Raw genomic sequence first — 17,640 nt, 5'->3', positions numbered from 1 at the left:
ATTTTGGAGTAGTGTGAGGGCAGGACGTACTCTCAAGCAGGAGAACAGTGCTGCAGTGCTTGGGTATGGCACAGTTTGAATAGCCAGTATGACCATGCCCTCAGCGACTTTTTGGCTGATTGTTCTAGTCTGACAGCTTCCTAACACCCCTGTTATGGTTTAAAATGATTATTGAGAGGAGCATAGATCATACCTTGCTTGAGCTTGTGCATGAAGTGACATTTGCTGGAGCCCACCTTTTAAGCACAGCACTGTTTGCCAGTGTGACTGCGCCCTTAGACATTTTCTCTTAAGGCTATGTTATGCTTTACACGCAAACATGACACTCGGAAATCAGACGCACGAGATCCATGTGAGCCTTTTATGCTAACAACCCCTGCAGCGTCTGTTGGTGTCCATTCCTAAAATGCAGGGGGCGGTGTATTACAAACGTATGTCTACCAGAGTACTCAACGAGACTCGAAGATGTTTGCCTTTGTTTACAACATGACATATCTGCCCCTGAGCTTTTTCCAAGTTCTTTTAACCAATTTCTCTTCTCTGCCGAGAGTGGCCGCAATTTCACGCCATGAACTATTTACCACTTGGTTATCACGGTGATCTCTGTGAAAAGAGTCACACAGAGGTCTGTATTTCTGCACTTCGACTGCTAGGAGATCCTGTTCTTCTGCCATCTTGTCTGCGCCTCTCCGTCCACCAGTTGAAAATTTTCGAGTGTGCGTGGAAATTTTCCACATGAAAGGAATCGCCCTTTCATGAGGGGGTTACAACTCAAAAGTTCTTAATTTTGTTTTACATAAAACTTCCTCAGTTCACTTTTGCTCATTGTTCCTATAAAAAGTTAATTTAATTTGGTTGACATGACACCTTTAATTATTCATTTCTATGTACTGAAGAGCAGTCTGATCAAATGTTTTTGTTACTTCTCTTGCCCACGAGTAATTCTTTGACAAGTCCCAGTCAAACATCTCAGTCAGTCTGCTATTTAGCATATTGACCAATCTATTCCATAGATTGTCACTCATATGTCTCACTGCGTGGTTCCCAACCCATATCACCATTTGTTGCAGGTTTGGGGGCATTTTTATGGATGAAAGCTCTATTCTAAATCTCTTCACATCTAGATGGGTTACAGTTACCCCAAACCCCTGCACCATAGTCTAACGTAGGACAAACACAAGATTTATACAGCTGTGTGTACCAAGTGAAACTTGTACGTGTCAGTGAGTCAAAGGGACGTAGAGCCAAAGCAAAACCAACTCAGTTTGTGGCTGAAATGCGTGGTCCTGCCTGTTAGCTCACTTCTGAAGTCAATAACCTTCATATAAACTGTTCCCAGCACTCAGATTTCTCTTCTTATATAAAAATCTGTACGTCTCTACAACCATGTCATGACTTAATCTATGCCCCTCCAACTCTGAGCGCCCACGTCTGAAGGTTGCAGCAAGTAGAGCGTTAGCTGTGAATGAGAGCTTTCAGTTCTGTCCCTGCTCTTTATCTCCACCATCTCCCCTCTCTTAGAGCTGCAGGAAAGACATACAGTCCGCATATTGTGCATTGATGTATGTACTTTTGGCCCATTTCATAGATTTAAAATGTATGAAATTGGCCTACATAAATAATCTGTGGAAATATATGTCAGATGTCACAGATATCACTCCAGAAGTGTGTGTCGTAAACTGTGGGCTTGGCCTTAACATGTGCTGCAGGCCTGAGTCTAATCGCACTCTGAATGAGTGTGGTCACTGCTTGTCTTATGAAGGGAACATAAAGAAAATTTCAGTGACATGTATTGGGTCCTAACACATAAAAACTCTGGATCTAAACAATCAGGAAGCATGTCCTGAGGTGTGTCTGCTCACAGATGACTAGAGAAGAAATCTGTTTCGAGACAAAAAAAAAAAAGAGATGTTTTCATTTTGATTTGCCGTGAGACAACCAACAAGCAGAAAAACTGATCCTGATTCTGTGAGTCAACATATTTAACAAAGCCATGTGATGGAAACATCTGGGGAACCAGTGTGGCTGAACCAAAGTTAATATGACACAGAAGAATGCAATAAAAGCCCCAAAACATCAGCATTTTTACAGTTATCATGTGTGTTTTATTTTCAAGCTCACATGAAATGAAGAAAGGAAAATATGGACATAGTTCTGCCGTTTGCAGTGAGTCACTGTTTGCTTCAAAGCTACAGAAATGTCCTCTCTGACAGGAGCTGCTGTGTTTTCCCTTTACCCTCAGGTTTAAAATCTGACAGCTCTCATTAAACGTCTTAGAAATCAGTGGGTATTTTAACAGCAAGACATTTTTTTGATGAGTCTGATTAAATGCAAAGTTGTCATGAAATTTAAAGGCCTTTGAAGAGTTGAGAAAGAGTCCTCCATAGAGAACTGGTCCATCTTCATTCTAAGGTTTAATTTTTCTGTAAACTAGGCTTTCAGCAATGATTGGAGTTTGGAGATTTGAGGTGTTTTAAGGTGGTTTTTGAACAATCGGTCCGTTTCAGTGGTCTCTAGTCCTAGTTGTCACACTAGTTGACCCATACAGGTTTCCATACACAGATTTATTATGGAAAGTCAACTTAAGCCCTGTTTCCTCCAAGCGGTTCAGTTCTGTTCGGCTTGGTACATTTTGTGGCGTTTCCACTTGACTGATTCTGGGACAGATCCCAAAGTAACCGAGGTAAGCCGTCCCATTTTTTGGGACCTTTCCGTTGGGGTGCCAGACCTAACCAATGTGATTCCAGAAGGTGGAGCTACAACACTGCAGACCATTGATAGGTGGAAATTGTCACTTCCTGTGTGACAGCAGCAGCTGTATTTCTCCTAGCGGCACACAGCCTTCTCTGAAACGAAGCTTGATTGCACTTGGTATCAGTCACATGCCAATCACAGAGAGGGCAAACTGCTGGATGTCTTCCATCGTTGCTCTTTGTTTACCGTGTCAAGTTTTTCTTCTTCGTTGGTTTTATTACTGGGGTACATTATAAAAGTTAGTAACGGAGGTGATGCAGCTATCGGCATCCAGCTAATATGCCACTTACCATAAGGGGGCATGGATGACTGTGGAAACACAAACAGGATCGGGCTTAACCGATCCAACCCATACCAAACCGTACTGTTCTAAACCAAACTGGTTGGTGGAAATGGGGCTTAAAGGTACCAACGACCAAGATGATTTCAAGACAGATTTAGAGACACCCCTGATGATCCAAATCTTCAAGAATGAGGTGTTGGTACATTTAAGCTTTATTCCCACCAAGTGGTTTGGCATGGATCAGTTTGGATCGGTACAGTTTGGTACAGGTTGAATCAGTAAAGCCTGATCCTGTTTGTGTTTCCACAGCCAACCATGCCCTTCTTGATAGGTAGCGTGTAGGGCGGATGCTGATAGCCGCGTCAACTATGAAATAGCGTATAGCAGCACGACACAGTGTACTCCTGTAATAAAACCAACAAAGAAGAAAAAGGCAGCACAGTAAATAAACGGTATAGGTGGAAGACATCCAGCAGTTCGTCTTCTCTGTGATGGTGAAGTGGACTGGAGATTTAACCGCGGCGGGGTAATGTGTTGTTCTTCATTACTTCTGTCACATTGGAAGTGACTATTCTGTTGACCAATCATTGGACTGCAGTGTTTCTAGCTTCAACTTCTTGGATTGGATGCCAGATGATCAGCCTACCTCTACTTCGGTGAAGGGTGACCAGAAGACTCTACAGTCATATCGCCAGCTACAGGCCTGGTATGCATACTACCGAGTTCTCCATTTTTTTTTTTACTGCATTTTTTGCATTTTGGGTTGAAACCTTGTGTGAACGGAGACTAATCTAACAGCTGATCAGGATGAACACTGCAGATGATGTGCGATCAAGCTAGAATTTGGGTTGACTCAAAATCTCGTTGGGATACTTAAAAATTCACCAGGGTATATTTCATGTGATGTTTAGGAAAGGGGGGATTGAAAGGAGGGGAAAGACGAATAATACTGAGCAGTCATCAGTTTCAGTCAGTTTCTGAGGTTTTCTCTCTCTCATTGGATGCTGTCTGTCAGACTTCTCCCTCGTTCTTTCTGTTTGACAGAAACCAGAGGATGATTTATAGCTTGATACCAGCTTTGAGCAGAATGAGGGCAAACAGAGAGGGCAATTGTCACAAATCACCTGGCGTATTCTGGCCTTAAAGTCTGCGCCGTTTGCCAAAGGCTACATCATACATGAGGCCTAATTTCAGGAAAACTCAGACCTTTTAAAACATAATTTTCTTTTCCTACTCCCTGCCTCTTTTCCAAGCAATCAATCATTTTTAATCAAAGATGTCTGAATTTCATTTTTGTTTGTAATTCCACGACTGCAGCAGCGACAGGCTGCAGTTCTGCTCCCCCCGCTGAAAAGTATGAAGCGTGTTCTTGTTGAGGTGCCTGTGGTCCTCATGTGAAACATTCAGAGCAAGCAGGGTGGTTTTAATTCTTTCTTCATCCTTTCTCTAACACAGAATTTTAATAAAGACGTAGAAGAAAAGGCGCTCTCAGAAAAGTGTGTGACATGGTACAGATGAGGGTCCTGTTCAGTTTTTTTGTGAAGTTATTGCTCTAAAAGGGAAAGTTTGTGTTCTTTTTTTAAAAGAAGTTTTTAATGAGAGTTCAAGCTTGTTTTGAAAAAAAAAATTCACAGTGCAAGGAAAGAAAATCTTTTCTCAGGTTTTTAAAATAAAAAAATACTTTTTGTTTCGTTTCGTATTTCTTTTAAACTTAAAAACGTGAACAGAATAAACCTCATCCAACCTCAGTGAGCACGCTCAGTTCCCTAGAAACACATTAAGGCCTTTGGGGACAAGTCAAAGTTGATGGTCCACCTCTTATTAGAACTTGTGTGTGTATATGTACTTGTGTGTGTGTTTGATTATGTGTGTGTGAGTGTGTGTGCATCCCTTTGAAGTTGTGGAGTCCGCCCACCCTTCTGCAGCCCTGCATTGTGCCGAACAGCTCCATTTGTCCCGTCTTAATCCCCCTGACGTAAACTCACATAAATCACACTGGGTTGTTTCTAAACGTGGGCAGGCTGGAAAACTCAGCCTCTGTCTTTCTGTCGCACGCTGCTTTCCAGCTTCCATGGAGAATTTAGGAGCTGCTGGGTGCTCATTTAACCAACCACCTGTATTGATAATGACCTAAACTGAGGGTGGAAATAAATGAAAGTCTCGTTTTTTGGATGGAGACTTTGTTATCCTCCAACAGGAGCCTGAAGATGAATTATAGAAGCTTTCAAATTGAGGGAACGCACATTAAATAAAAAAAAATAGAAGAGGTGAAGTACAAGTTTTCACCATCTAAACACACTAGATACAGAGCAAAGAGTGAGTAAAGATGCATAGACAGCTGATCAGTCAGATCCTTGCTGTGTTTTATCCTCTGTGAACTTGTTTTTACCAAAAAGACCTGACCTTTTCAGTCCTCTGTTGCTCAACTAAATCAAATGTTGACTTTGCTCTCCTCATTCGAGTCCCCTCAGTGCTTTTCCACGACACACTGGGACAGTTTCAGTCCCAGAGACGGGGCAGCATCATGGCACCCATAGGCCCGACCCCTCTCTCCACGGATGGCTCGGGGCCAGATTAAAGTGCCGGGGCTCATTGTTTACACAGCTCTGTGGTGCCACGGCTGAGCAGCCCCAAACAATGAGCCCCTGCTCCCCCCTTGTCAGAGCCAGGGGAAGAATGGAGACCTCTTGACATGGCAACCTGAAGCCTCAATGCCCCCACTTTATGTAGTGGAGAGGGTCAGCATTAGAGAAAGAGAGAAAGAAAAAAGGGACAGGAGGGCAGGTTAGAGATAAGGAAGGAGGAGAATAGAGAAATAAATTTGGCATGGGAAGAAGGGAGGCAGATATGAGGGTGGTAAATTATCTAAAAAAAAAACAAAACAAGAGGGACGTTTGCATGAAAATAAAAGAGATAAGATGAGGTGAGAAACATACACAAAGAAATGTAGCTGACAAAAAAACAGAAATCTGTGCACCATGGCAGCTGTGGAAAAAAACAAAATAGGGAAAGAAAAGCAAAATGAAAAGAAATGAAGCATTTAGTTGTTCACATTATTTGAAACTTAACTTTAAGTTGGAATCTGTCTTATGGCAGTCAAACAATGTTTACTGAAAGTTGATCTTTTTTGAAAGCTACATAAGTAGCTTCTTTGCTAAGCCGGCTGTTAGCACTCTCATACAGTTGAATTAAAACTTTGAAAAGCTCCCAAACATCATGGCTTCCAATTCTATTACAAATCTATAATGTAATTGGTAGCCTGACTTATGCTAAGCTACGCTAACTACCGCCCAGCCTCACCTCCAGGGTTAATATGCAGCCATGAGAGTGACGTGTCAATCTACTCGACTCAAGGAAACAAAGTCAAAGAAACCTGTCGCAGTTCATGTTTTATTTTGTGGATTTCGTAGAACTCCAAGGAAACGTTTTCTGACATTCCTATCAATATTCCCCTTGTGAGAAATTAGACTCCTGTGGTTTCTGGTGCACTTTTCTCGGTTGAATTTTCATCCTCTCACAGTGAACATCAGCTTGATGTGGATGTGTCTCAACATGTCACACCAGTTGTCCTGTGTGTTTGTCACAGCACAGGACAACTTCTCTTATTTCTGTAAAGCTCACTTTTCTATCTTAAATCACAGTCACAGAAAGAGTGAATTTCTGACATCACTCTGCTTGTGGAGGCTCATCTGTTGCTGAAGGACTTGGTGGTCATCACTGTTCTCTCTATTGCAGGTCATTTTCTCGGCAACAATACAGTGATTGATGTCCTCCGTCGCCAGGGATACGAGGTGGAGCACACCCCTGCTGGGCAGCCCATAAACAGGTACATTTATTGCTGAGTGCTCTAAAACACACCCCCGCATAAACACACTCACACACAGACACTTCTGCAACATCATGAAAAATGACCTTGGAAATTCAAACAGCTCCCTCTCTCATTGTGAGCTTCCTGTTTGACAAAATTACTTCAATTCATTCTATAAATATATCAAAAAATGTTTTTCTTTCTTTTTTAAATGATTTTATCTGCTAAAATCTTTGAAATTGTTCAAATAATTTATTTATATTTTCATAACCTGCCACATGAAGGACAAAGCTTTAGTTCAGTTCCAGCAGGGAATGGTTTATTGCTGATGAGGCAGGTTTAACTACAAATTTATCCAAGATCTTTACACAAGATTTCACTCAAATGTGATGATCAAAAATACTTAAAAAGAGAAAATTATTAACCCCCAAAAAAACTTTAAGGGTTGGTTATATAACTCTGGTAGTCTTAAAATCCTTAAATAGATTAAAAAAAGAGTCAAACACAAAGAGGATATTCAGAGCCCGACAGAAAATACTGTGTCTCCTTGTCCTTTTGGCCGTTATGATTTCCTCTGAAAACATGACTCTGTAAATCTCAGACCCACATTTTATCACTTAAAGCGGAGTAAGGTTTCCTACCGGGCCACGTTACACTGGGCAACCACTGCCTCATGGCCCGGACAGGAGTATATATTTCCCTCAACCTTTTCATCGGCTGGATTTGAAATAGGAAATCATTTTCCAAGCAAGCACACAGCTCCATTGCTGCTCTGAGTTCATTTTCCAGACCTGAAACAGATGTGAAGATCTGTGTCTGCCTTTATGAGAAATGCATCGCCTGCAGATCGTTAGGAAAACACAGAAGCTGTGTGTTGAGTGATTCTCCTCTTCAAAGTCCTTTCTCGCTCCATTAGTCCCTGAAACTCAGATTATGGATTTATTGCCTTATTTTGAAGTTTCTCATTATTTATTTGTTAACCAGCATGATTTACAGCGGAGCGTTAACTTCTCTGTGTGGATCTGACACAAAGCGCTGATCTTCTAATCCCATAAGAGGAGCACTTTGCTGAGGAAGCAGTGATCAAAGAGAAGAAAACAAACAGATCCAAAGTGCTGTTGTTGTTTCACTGGATGAAAGGAACTTTAATGGTTTCAATTTCTAAGCATTAAACTCTGCTCAGATTTTTTTTATTCTGTATTAGTTTTAATATTGTTGTAGCTCTGAATCACTTTTACCAACACTCAGATTTGGATTCACTTGTTAAGATTTGTTATTCCCCTGGTTAACACAGCATAAATCTGAGTAATAAAGCAGATAACTTTATCCAAAAATTACGTCCTTTGATTTAAAATGCAGTAAATGTATTGTTGAATTATAAAATTAAAACACACAATGCTATGAATGACTTTTTTATTTTTTACTTATTTATTTATTTTTATTTTATTCTTTTTTTTAATTCAGATTGAGTCTCACTGTTTAACTTATGCTGTTTTGAAGCTTTATAATGCTATGACTGATATACATCGGTCATAATGAATGACAATGGATAAAAAATATCCTGCAAATTCAAAAGTGATGTACAGACAAAAAAAACAACAACAAAAACTTTATCAACAACAAATATGCTGCAAATACAAAATTGATGCAAATTCAAAACCACACAAACAAAGCAAACACCTGTAAATCCAGACGTGACATTTTGGAGTCCTCCAGGCCTGTAGGGGCACTAATCTGAACTCAGTTTTGTTTTGTATTTTTCACGTTGTCTGTGTTTTTGAATGTTTATTGTTTCCAAATTTAACAGTTTTCATTGCACATCAGTTAGCTTTATCAGCCACCATAGTATCATGGCTGAAAGAAGTCATTACATAGCTCAAACCTGCATTAGATCCATAGGCTGAGTAAAATATGGACGGGGTCTCTGTGATGTCACCTGTCTGATCCCGATACAGTCAAATGAAGTTGATTGTTGGACATGGCGATGTTTGATATGACACAGGCTGTGGGCTTCCTTTCTAACAGCTACAGAGCGCTCATTCGTCACATGACCTGAGCTGTGTCTCTGATTGGACAATCCAATGATCTTAACATCTTCTAAACCGCAGAGTTAGAAAACATTGAACCCCCCTACAGAGTGTGCTGATAGTAAAATCAGGGTTTTAGACCCAAGCTGTAAATACTGTATTTTCTAAAAGTGTAAAAGTCTGCTTTATTGGCTCGGTGTGAACCTTGTTTTTCTGTCTTTCTGCAGCCAGCGTCATGTAGATTCTTTGATGAACATCAACTTGTATCACTTCTGCATAGGCTTCATTTTTCTAAACCAGATGTTGCCCTTTGGTTGAATCACTTACACTCTGTTTGGGATGTTTTCCTTAATTTTCAAACACTGAATTATTCTTTAAAGGAAACAAATACAGTTTTAAAAGTGTGTGAATCTAGAGACAATACTGTGCTTAAACAACAAATGCATCCAAAGGAGTCCTCTGAATGCAAAGCAATAAAAGAACAGACAAAAGCCTTTGATGTATGTCCTGCAAACAACAGGAATCTGTGGTCTTTATCGATCAATGTAAATATTTTAAAGTTATTGTGTTTGATCTAGTGACATACGATTTAGAACATGGCATTGCAGACTGAAGTAGCACAGCATGGCAGATGAAAGCTAGAGGAATCCCAGATTTTACTTTTAGAAAATTAAAATCCTTCATGAAGTCTCTGATCTCAGGGCTTTGTAGTTTTTTTCTGCTGTTTCCACCATGCAGATTGCTCAGCAGATAAATCTGACAAATCCCCATCGGCCACCTATGAAGAGCTGTTGAAAAGGCCAACCCAAGCAGAGCCCAAACCTCCTGCTGTGAAGCATGTAGTGCAGTCTACCGTGGCTCAGTGTGCGGGTGATATCTCACTGCAGATCTGTTCGTGTGTGAGTGGCTCTACTTTCACACAATCTCTGAGTTTGGTGCAGTTCGAAGCAGGAATATGAGCCTGTCAGGAATCTGCTTGGGACTCCATCACACAAGACTCAAGCTGTCATGTTTCTTACTGTACTATCTCTGCTGACTTTCAAATCTGTTTCTGCCATTTTATATCTGAATACAATCTGTACCCATGTGTAAAAAGATGGGAAAATTATATGTAACACGATATACTTTGCCTTTTTGCACATTTGTGCATGTATATGTACAAATGTTATTGCAGTCGAAAATTTTAAGTAACAAAAAAGCAAATATCAAAATGATGTTCATATTCTGTTTCATTTCAGAAGTTTTCATTTCCAACAATAACATGAGAAGCCAAAGAAAATAATCCAATCCGATCCCAACCATTTTATTTATATAGCACATTTTAAAAACAATAAAGTTTACCAAAGTGCTGCACAGTTAAAAAAAAAAAAACATCAATAAAAAATAAGAAAAAATAAGATAACACATACAAACAAATTAGAGCCATAAAAACACAGGGGTTAAATCCAAAGCATAAAAATGAGTGCCCTAAGTGAAAAAAATTAATGCCTTGCTCCACAAATCCCTGCAGGTTTTTAGATTTTCAGCCTTCGTAACTGACATACTCATGGTGCTGAGAAAACAGCGTTACCTGACTAAACAGTTTGGAGGATGAAGTTGTAGAAAAGATATCTTTACCTCTAAAGGAGATAAAGAGGAGTGGTCATGACTAAAACTTAATATTTTAAAGGCTATTAACTTAGATTCATTCACACATTGGACTGTGTCTGCAAATATGTAGAATATACTTAGCATAATTAAGTAATGCAATCAGACTTCAATCATTTATGAAAGTCATTGAATCTTTGATTTGGATACAAAGTCGGGGTTTACAGTGTAAGACTCAAAGACTTGGATCTCTAACTGGAGCCTAATGATGGTACAACAAAATGAACTGACCAGCCTCTTTCCTGAACAAACTTTCAGGGAAAGAAAGAAAACTTTAAGTTGAGAAAATTAAGATGTAGTCTTTTCTCGCTCTTCACAGGAAAATGGTCACATCACACAGCTGTAGGCGATACTGGTCATGTGAACATGTTACATGTACATGATGTAATAAAATCTTCTTTTCTCTAACTTTAAATATCCTCTTTCTCTTTATCTTAGGCGATCATCATCATCATCCAGGTCATCAGACTCAGAGGACCACCACCCCGAGTCTCCCCTGCTGCAGCCTTTCCTCCATGAACTCCCTCACAAAGAGGATGACCAGGGGCGTCCCCTAGAGGACGACCTGCTACCCCACATGCTCCTTCCAGCAGACAGCCTGGAGCTGCTGGAGAAAGCAGAGAGGAAGATGCTGAAGAAGAAGAGGAGGAACAAGCAGAAGAAGCAGCGGCACCGGCATTTCAACGACCTGTGGGTTCGCATCGAGGAGAGGTAGGAACGCATAGAGCTGCTGCTCTGAAAGGGTAGACGTGTGAGGTCAAAAGTGAGGACAAAAGAAAGGAAAATATCCTCAGCAGTTTGAGAAGTCAGACAGGATGTTGGAGGGGAAATTGAAAATGTGTAATGCAGTCTATCCGCTTGTCTATAGAATAAAACTGACACTTCCTGCTGTGATGCCGCGGGCTCAAACAACCAACATATCGAATCACCGTACTTTTCAAGCTGTCTGCACACACTTCAGCACACACACATATACACACACCCTGCAGTGTGGTATGAGCCCTGACTGGCTTTTAGCTGGTATAAGTGTCTTGGATGTGAAAATAACAGCCTGGGAATTCCTACTAAGTATCCGGTTTTGGACTCACAGTAGCTCCAGGCAGGGACTAACCGGACAACAAAACAAGCTCACCTTTCAGACAAAAACGAGACCTCAGCACAAGGTGTGGTCTGAGGTGAAACTTCTCTCCTGTGAGGAGGTGTGTGTGTGTGGGGGGGGGGGTTTCATGGATATGATGTGACTCTGCACAGGAAGCGAAACATTCATTCGACCCTTTATCCCACCTTCAGTGTGGAGTATCTCAGCGCTCACTGATGTGAGCAGCCACATTGATTCACAGCCAGAGGCAGCACAGAGTTCATCCCACTTTCACATCTTTGAGCTGTGAGAGGAAAAAGGAGCGCTTCGATGAGAAAGAGTTACAAGGAGAAAATGCAAGAATGCCTCAAGAGCTTTCTTCTGTGAGGGTGTCGCTATGCTCAGTCCTTACAAACAGGTTAATTTGAGCCTATCTTTACTACTGCAGGGTGAAAAAGTCAGTTCAGTTACATTCTTGAACTCAAAGAGCAGAAGATTTGACAGAGAAACAAAGCAGAACAAAGTGCTGTACAAGTTTTTTTTGTTTGTTTTTTTTCAGCCATTTTTGTTAAAAACATAGTGCCAACCCTCACAATGTCATGTGTCATATAAAAGCATTTAAAGCATTTCAAGGTCCTCATTGCTGCTGAAATTATAACAGACTCTATGCACAGATCTCTACAGCGTTGGCGTGAGGTGGCTTGGGCATGTACGGTTAGCGAAAAAAAAAAAACATTAATAAACGACGGTGTCAGTAGATAGTGTTATGATGGCAGAGATAAGATAAATAGGGTGTTTGCTAATGATATACAGAGAATCATCCAGGTATCTAGTACAGCACCATGTAGCAAGTTGTATAAAGGCTTTAAAATGTATGTTTTTTTATTTCTTTGGAGCTTTGTAGGTAACCCGCTAACACTAGCTAGCCTGAGCTAGAAGACTTACTTTCTCTAAAGTTAAGAGCTTCAGGTCAATCATACTTTAAAGTCAGTTTAATCATGTGTATATACCTCTGACTTTATATGTTTGTGCTTTTGTCAAAGCATTAGGTAAAAACAAAGCTACAAAGCTCTCCCTGAGAGCCACTGATACAGAACTCTCTGACAAAAGATTCCTGTTCCATACATTCAACATGCTAGACATCGAGATGTAGGTTCAAATTGTTTGGCTACATAAGGAGCCCCTTATGTAGCCAAATGATATAAAAACAAAGAGCTGACTTGACGCTAACGTAAATTGCATTTATATGCTCGTGATTAGCACACATCCTGCAGAATTTCAACTTTCATCACTAAATACACAAACAAATGTTCATCACCATCTAACAAAAGATTCATTTTTAGTCCATTCAACATGTTTTACAGGTACTACACCACACAGCATTGGTTGGGGATGGATAGAAGAGCTGCCATCCCATCTTTGAAAGGGCACTTTAGTACGCCTACATGCAATTTTGTTCAGTACGTGAAAAATAAGGCTAAATTAAAAACACCAACATAAACATTAATATGAACAAGACAGCAACAATGAAAATTAACATTTTTGAATGTTTTGGCAACAAGCAATCATAAGGCAGCACAGAACTTTACGGTAACCAGAAGTTTACATACATCCTAAGATTTAACCAGACTTGCGTCACGCTAGCCTGTGCACAATGTCTATCGTCAATAAAAACAAAATAAATCAGTCTGATAAAGGCATTCCCATTCAGAGCAGCACCTGGCTTTAGAAAATGGCATATTCCACTCTAAGACAAGTGGTGTACCACTGACGGAACTGGCATTCTAGTTTTGCCACCAAGGAAACGCCATACCAGTTTTCAAACTGGAATATGCAGAGAGGGAGCTGGCATATTCTACTCAGCTGCAAGGGCAAAGCCAAATACCACTTTTCACTCTCAGTGCTGCTGGGAGTATGGAGTGAGGCTGACTGGGAGAGTGGATTGAGCGGTGAAAGGGGACATGGGAAACTGTGTGATGGTTTGTTTGGTCTGCGTCTATATCACTGATTTCAAAATCAACACAACCACGGGCATGCAGCGGTAGATTGGAGAGATTTGCTCAGAAAGGACTGTAGATATAATACGAGTGAGTATTTGCTAAATTTGCCCCCATGCAGGTCTCTGGACTTGAGCTGGCTGTTTTTTTTTAACCTCATCTGAACATGTAATTTTCATGCACAGTATCCACTGTTCCAAATTACTGCAGGAAAAAAAAATCAAACCATGCAGCGTCTGTTCTACCCCCTGAACAGAAGTCGTTTGTGAACGTTTGTGTACATTATGTCTGCAGAAATGTTTTCTTTCTCTCTGAGAGGCTCTGTGTTTTGAATTGAGAGGAAGCAGACAGTTTGTGTGCGTGTTTCTGTATATTTGAACTTCTCTAAAGGTAGAGGAGGGAGGAACATTGGAGCAGAGGGAACCGGAGCACCAGGGTTATCTCTTACATTTGTAGATCAGCGTCTCCTCATGTCCACTCCTCTGTCAGGTTACATTAACATAAACACTGTTAGCCTCAGCATTTTTTCACGGGGTGGTGTCAACACTTCTGCATTTCTCAGTTTTCATTTGTTAACAGAAGCAGAAGGAAAAGCAGCACTTGTATACTGTCTTATTATTAATCAAAGAGAAATTCAAAGGATGTTTTTTTCACTGTCATTTATGGACGTCTAACTTTGGTCTCCTGAAGGTGCAGACTGTTACTGTAGATGGCAGACATCACACAATACCTCTGTTTAAGAGCTAGCCCTTAACCTCTACAGGAAAACACATCACCATTTTAGAATGGAAACAGGAAATGGAAAAAAACAAAGAAATATTACTTTGATTTCAAATGTTTAAAATTAGACATCCAAAAATGATGTTGAATCGACGTCCTTTGAACGTCAGTGCTGTGGGCTAACTCATTCACTCCTGTTCAGACGTCCACTTGACGTCCAAAAAGCCAGCATGTAAATGTTGAACTATATATTGACATCCAAGTAGCAGACCTAATTTAAATGTTTGGTCTTGGACCAACAGGCATTATATAGATGAGATCTGCACGTCCATCACAGGTCTAAGGTTTAGTGGGTTATCTTTTAAAGTCTGTTGTCATTTTTTTTTTTTACTCCCACACTCCTGAAACACTGCCTGAGCTCAAACTGTGTTGTTTCTCGGTGTCTTGATTTGGTTTCACTCAGCTCCTTCTGTTGTCAACCATAGTGACACTATTCAAATTAAACAACCATCATGAAGTGATTTAAACCAATCAAAAGCAAGTATTAACACAGCCAGGTGATAGGTGAAGCTTGGTTTATGCTTGATGCATTCCCAAAGTTTGTGTGGGTTCATGTAAATAAATGATGTTGTTTTAGAAGCCTTGGCCCCTCACAAGGTCCCTTTCAAGTGAAAAGTTTTTGCATCACCTCTGAAAATTTCTAATTTCTGCACAGAGATGAACAGGAGCTCCAAGTGTCTAAAGCACTATTTATACTGAAATTTATCACGCATAAGTCACCATGATGACTGTGTGATGAACAAATCCTGGCGTGAAGTTGTGGCCTCACTTGACAGAAAAAATGATAAAGGGGACATATCATGCTGATCCCTGATTTAATACTTACATATAATATAATAAATTTGAAAACAAGACCTTTCACCCCCTGAATTTTCAAAAAATGAGATATTGTATTTTTTCTGATATCCTTGAACGAGATTTGATGCCTCTGAAAATAGGTCATTGACATTTGGCCGTGAGATTTCGGCCTTCGTGATGGCACGAGGATGCTTTCTTTTTATTGGAGTAATCTGATAAAGCAGCTCCTCCTCTGTGATGTCAGTTAGTCACACAACCGCCACCGAGGGATACACCCACCAAGAGCCGAGTATAAACATATAAACTATACACGTTACAGTACCGGTTTGACCCACCACACTGAAGCGTCCTGAGATGATCTGTGTCCAGGTGGATTTTCTTCCTCCTGAGCTGCAGAGCCGTCCAGGTCAGGAAACAAGCATATGTCCCCTTTAACAGTGGGAACAACTTCTTCTACTCTAGTTTGGTACTGTGGCGGACATGCATTTGTGATACAGCGCCCCCTAGTTTGTGAACGAACACCACACGGAGTGTTAAAAATTATAAAAGCCACACACACTTTCTCTCGTGCTGATTCTGTGCACCACATTCATGCAGAAAGTACAACCCAGCCTAAAGAAAGCCAGGTGACAACTGAGGCGAAACGTGTTCAAAAAGTAAATCAGATAAGAATGTTTATCTGTCATGAGAGGCCAATTCCTACATTTTCTGTTCTGTTGCTCATTGAAGGTTAACATAACAATGCTATGAAAAGATATTTCTTAATCTAAGTTGTCTTTTCTTCCTTCTCTTTTCTTCTCAGCTCCATGGTTCAGTCTCCGCCTCCCCCGCTGGTCCGAATAATCAACGGTTACATCACAGTGCAGCCACCTGACAGAGTCCAAGCCCACCAGGACTACCATTACTCATCATCATCATCAACCAGCTCCTCATCCTCACTTTCTTCGGTGGTCGTCTTCTGCACAGTGCTTACAATCCAGACATGGACTTCACTCCTCTGGTAGAGAGCTGGGTGGACCTGACTGAGTATAAACTCACATACAGTTCACTCTGTCAGCTCAGTGAGACAGCAACAGGGAGCGACATCTCTCAGAGACTGTGCAGAAACAAAAGCACGGAGAGAGGTTGTGAAATCAGCCTTTAGCTGTCAGGTAACACTTCATTCACGGACGTTAGGTCACATAACGTTTGTGCTGCTGAGACTGCACGATGAAATACGTCAGCAGAGCACATCTACGAGAAACTGGAGCCTCAATGAGCATGTGAAGGCATTGCAGAGTTTGGTTTGGTTCACAGGACTGCAGGCAAGAGTGCACAGGAAGCCAGAGGGTAGACATGTTATATAGCATCTCACAGATAAAACATATCAGCTCCTTAATGAACTACAGTGTTATAATAAACTCATCTTCCAACATCCAGTACCTCTTAGAACAAAGCACCTCACCAAGGGGCTTTTAGGTAGAATAACATTGTTATAAAAACTATTACTACATATTAAATCCTTCAGTTAATACAGCTGGAAGTATTTGTCTGAATGTGTGTGTGTGTGTGTGTGTGTTTCCCAGAGTTTGAGTGTGTGTGAAAGAGAGAAACAAAGTCTATCAGCTCTTAAACCCTCGGGGCCTTGCAAACAAAGGACTTTAATTTATTCTTCCATGGAAGAATACTCCACCAAGGCGCTCAGCAGGGGTAATTGTACATATTGTTTCAAATTAATAGAGATGTATTTTAGAATTATAAAAAATAAAAATTATCAAAAGTGTTGTTGTTGTTGATTTTATGAATAGATATGCAGTATATTTTTTAAAACAGAAAATCAGGAACTAACCACATAGCCTGTGTGTCATGTGTCTCACTGAAATGAAAGGGATATGTGATTGTATTGAACTCTATGTATCAGTGTTATCACTCTGCTTTGCTCCATGTGTCTGCTGTCAGGATTCATCTTGTTGTTGTTTTTCACATAGAGATGTTGTTTTTGGTGTTTAATTTATTTAACTTCTATAGTTTTGCTGTAGGTCACATGAAACATTCCCCGTGTTTTTATTTTTTTATATTTCTTCCAGTCACCATAATGTCAAAATGCATTACTTCCAAATGTTTCTGAGTGTAACTGCCGGTGCATATGATCATGATAATAATAATGAAAATATTCATCTACTTAAAGTTGTCTGCACAGACACAGAGCATACAGCATAGGGTGGGTCGTCTTTCACATTTCACTTATGGCATGAAGTGATTGTAATAGTATTACAATGACAGCAATAAAATATTTATCTAGATCAGAATATGATTCTGTTTTTTCTTTTGTTTTCTTTTACAACTTCAAGAAAATCATTGAGTGCAGCACAGAAGCCCTGGTGAATGCCTCTAAGTTTTTTGTTTACACAAGGTCACTTGTTAGTATGTTTCTGTGTTCAGAACCAGGAAAAATCCCCTTTGGGCTCTTCCATGTCATTAACTCTAAA

The 17,640-nt window shown here is 40.4% G+C and overlaps 1 protein-coding gene across 1 annotated transcript in view; it reads left to right on the top strand.

The window, feature by feature from the left end:
- Positions 1-17,427, top strand: part of trabd2a (TraB domain containing 2A) — a 91,803-nt gene extending 74,376 nt beyond the window's left edge. The window contains exons 5-7 of the mRNA XM_074690620.1: positions 6,773-6,863; positions 10,958-11,230; positions 15,975-17,427. Coding sequence (XP_074546721.1) covers positions 6,773-6,863; positions 10,958-11,230; positions 15,975-16,176 — 566 coding nt within the window. The 3' untranslated portion in view covers positions 16,177-17,427. The remainder of the gene's footprint in view (positions 1-6,772; positions 6,864-10,957; positions 11,231-15,974) is intronic.
- Positions 17,428-17,640: the final 213 nt, after the last annotated feature.

The sequence above is a fragment of the Halichoeres trimaculatus genome, unplaced genomic scaffold (assembly GCF_033239565.1).
Source record: "Halichoeres trimaculatus isolate MK-OKI-2021-1 unplaced genomic scaffold, fHalTri1.1 fHalTri1_scaffold_16, whole genome shotgun sequence".
Classification (NCBI taxonomy): domain Eukaryota; kingdom Metazoa; phylum Chordata; class Actinopteri; order Labriformes; family Labridae; genus Halichoeres; species Halichoeres trimaculatus.
This window is presented reverse-complemented; position numbering and strand designations above follow the sequence as displayed.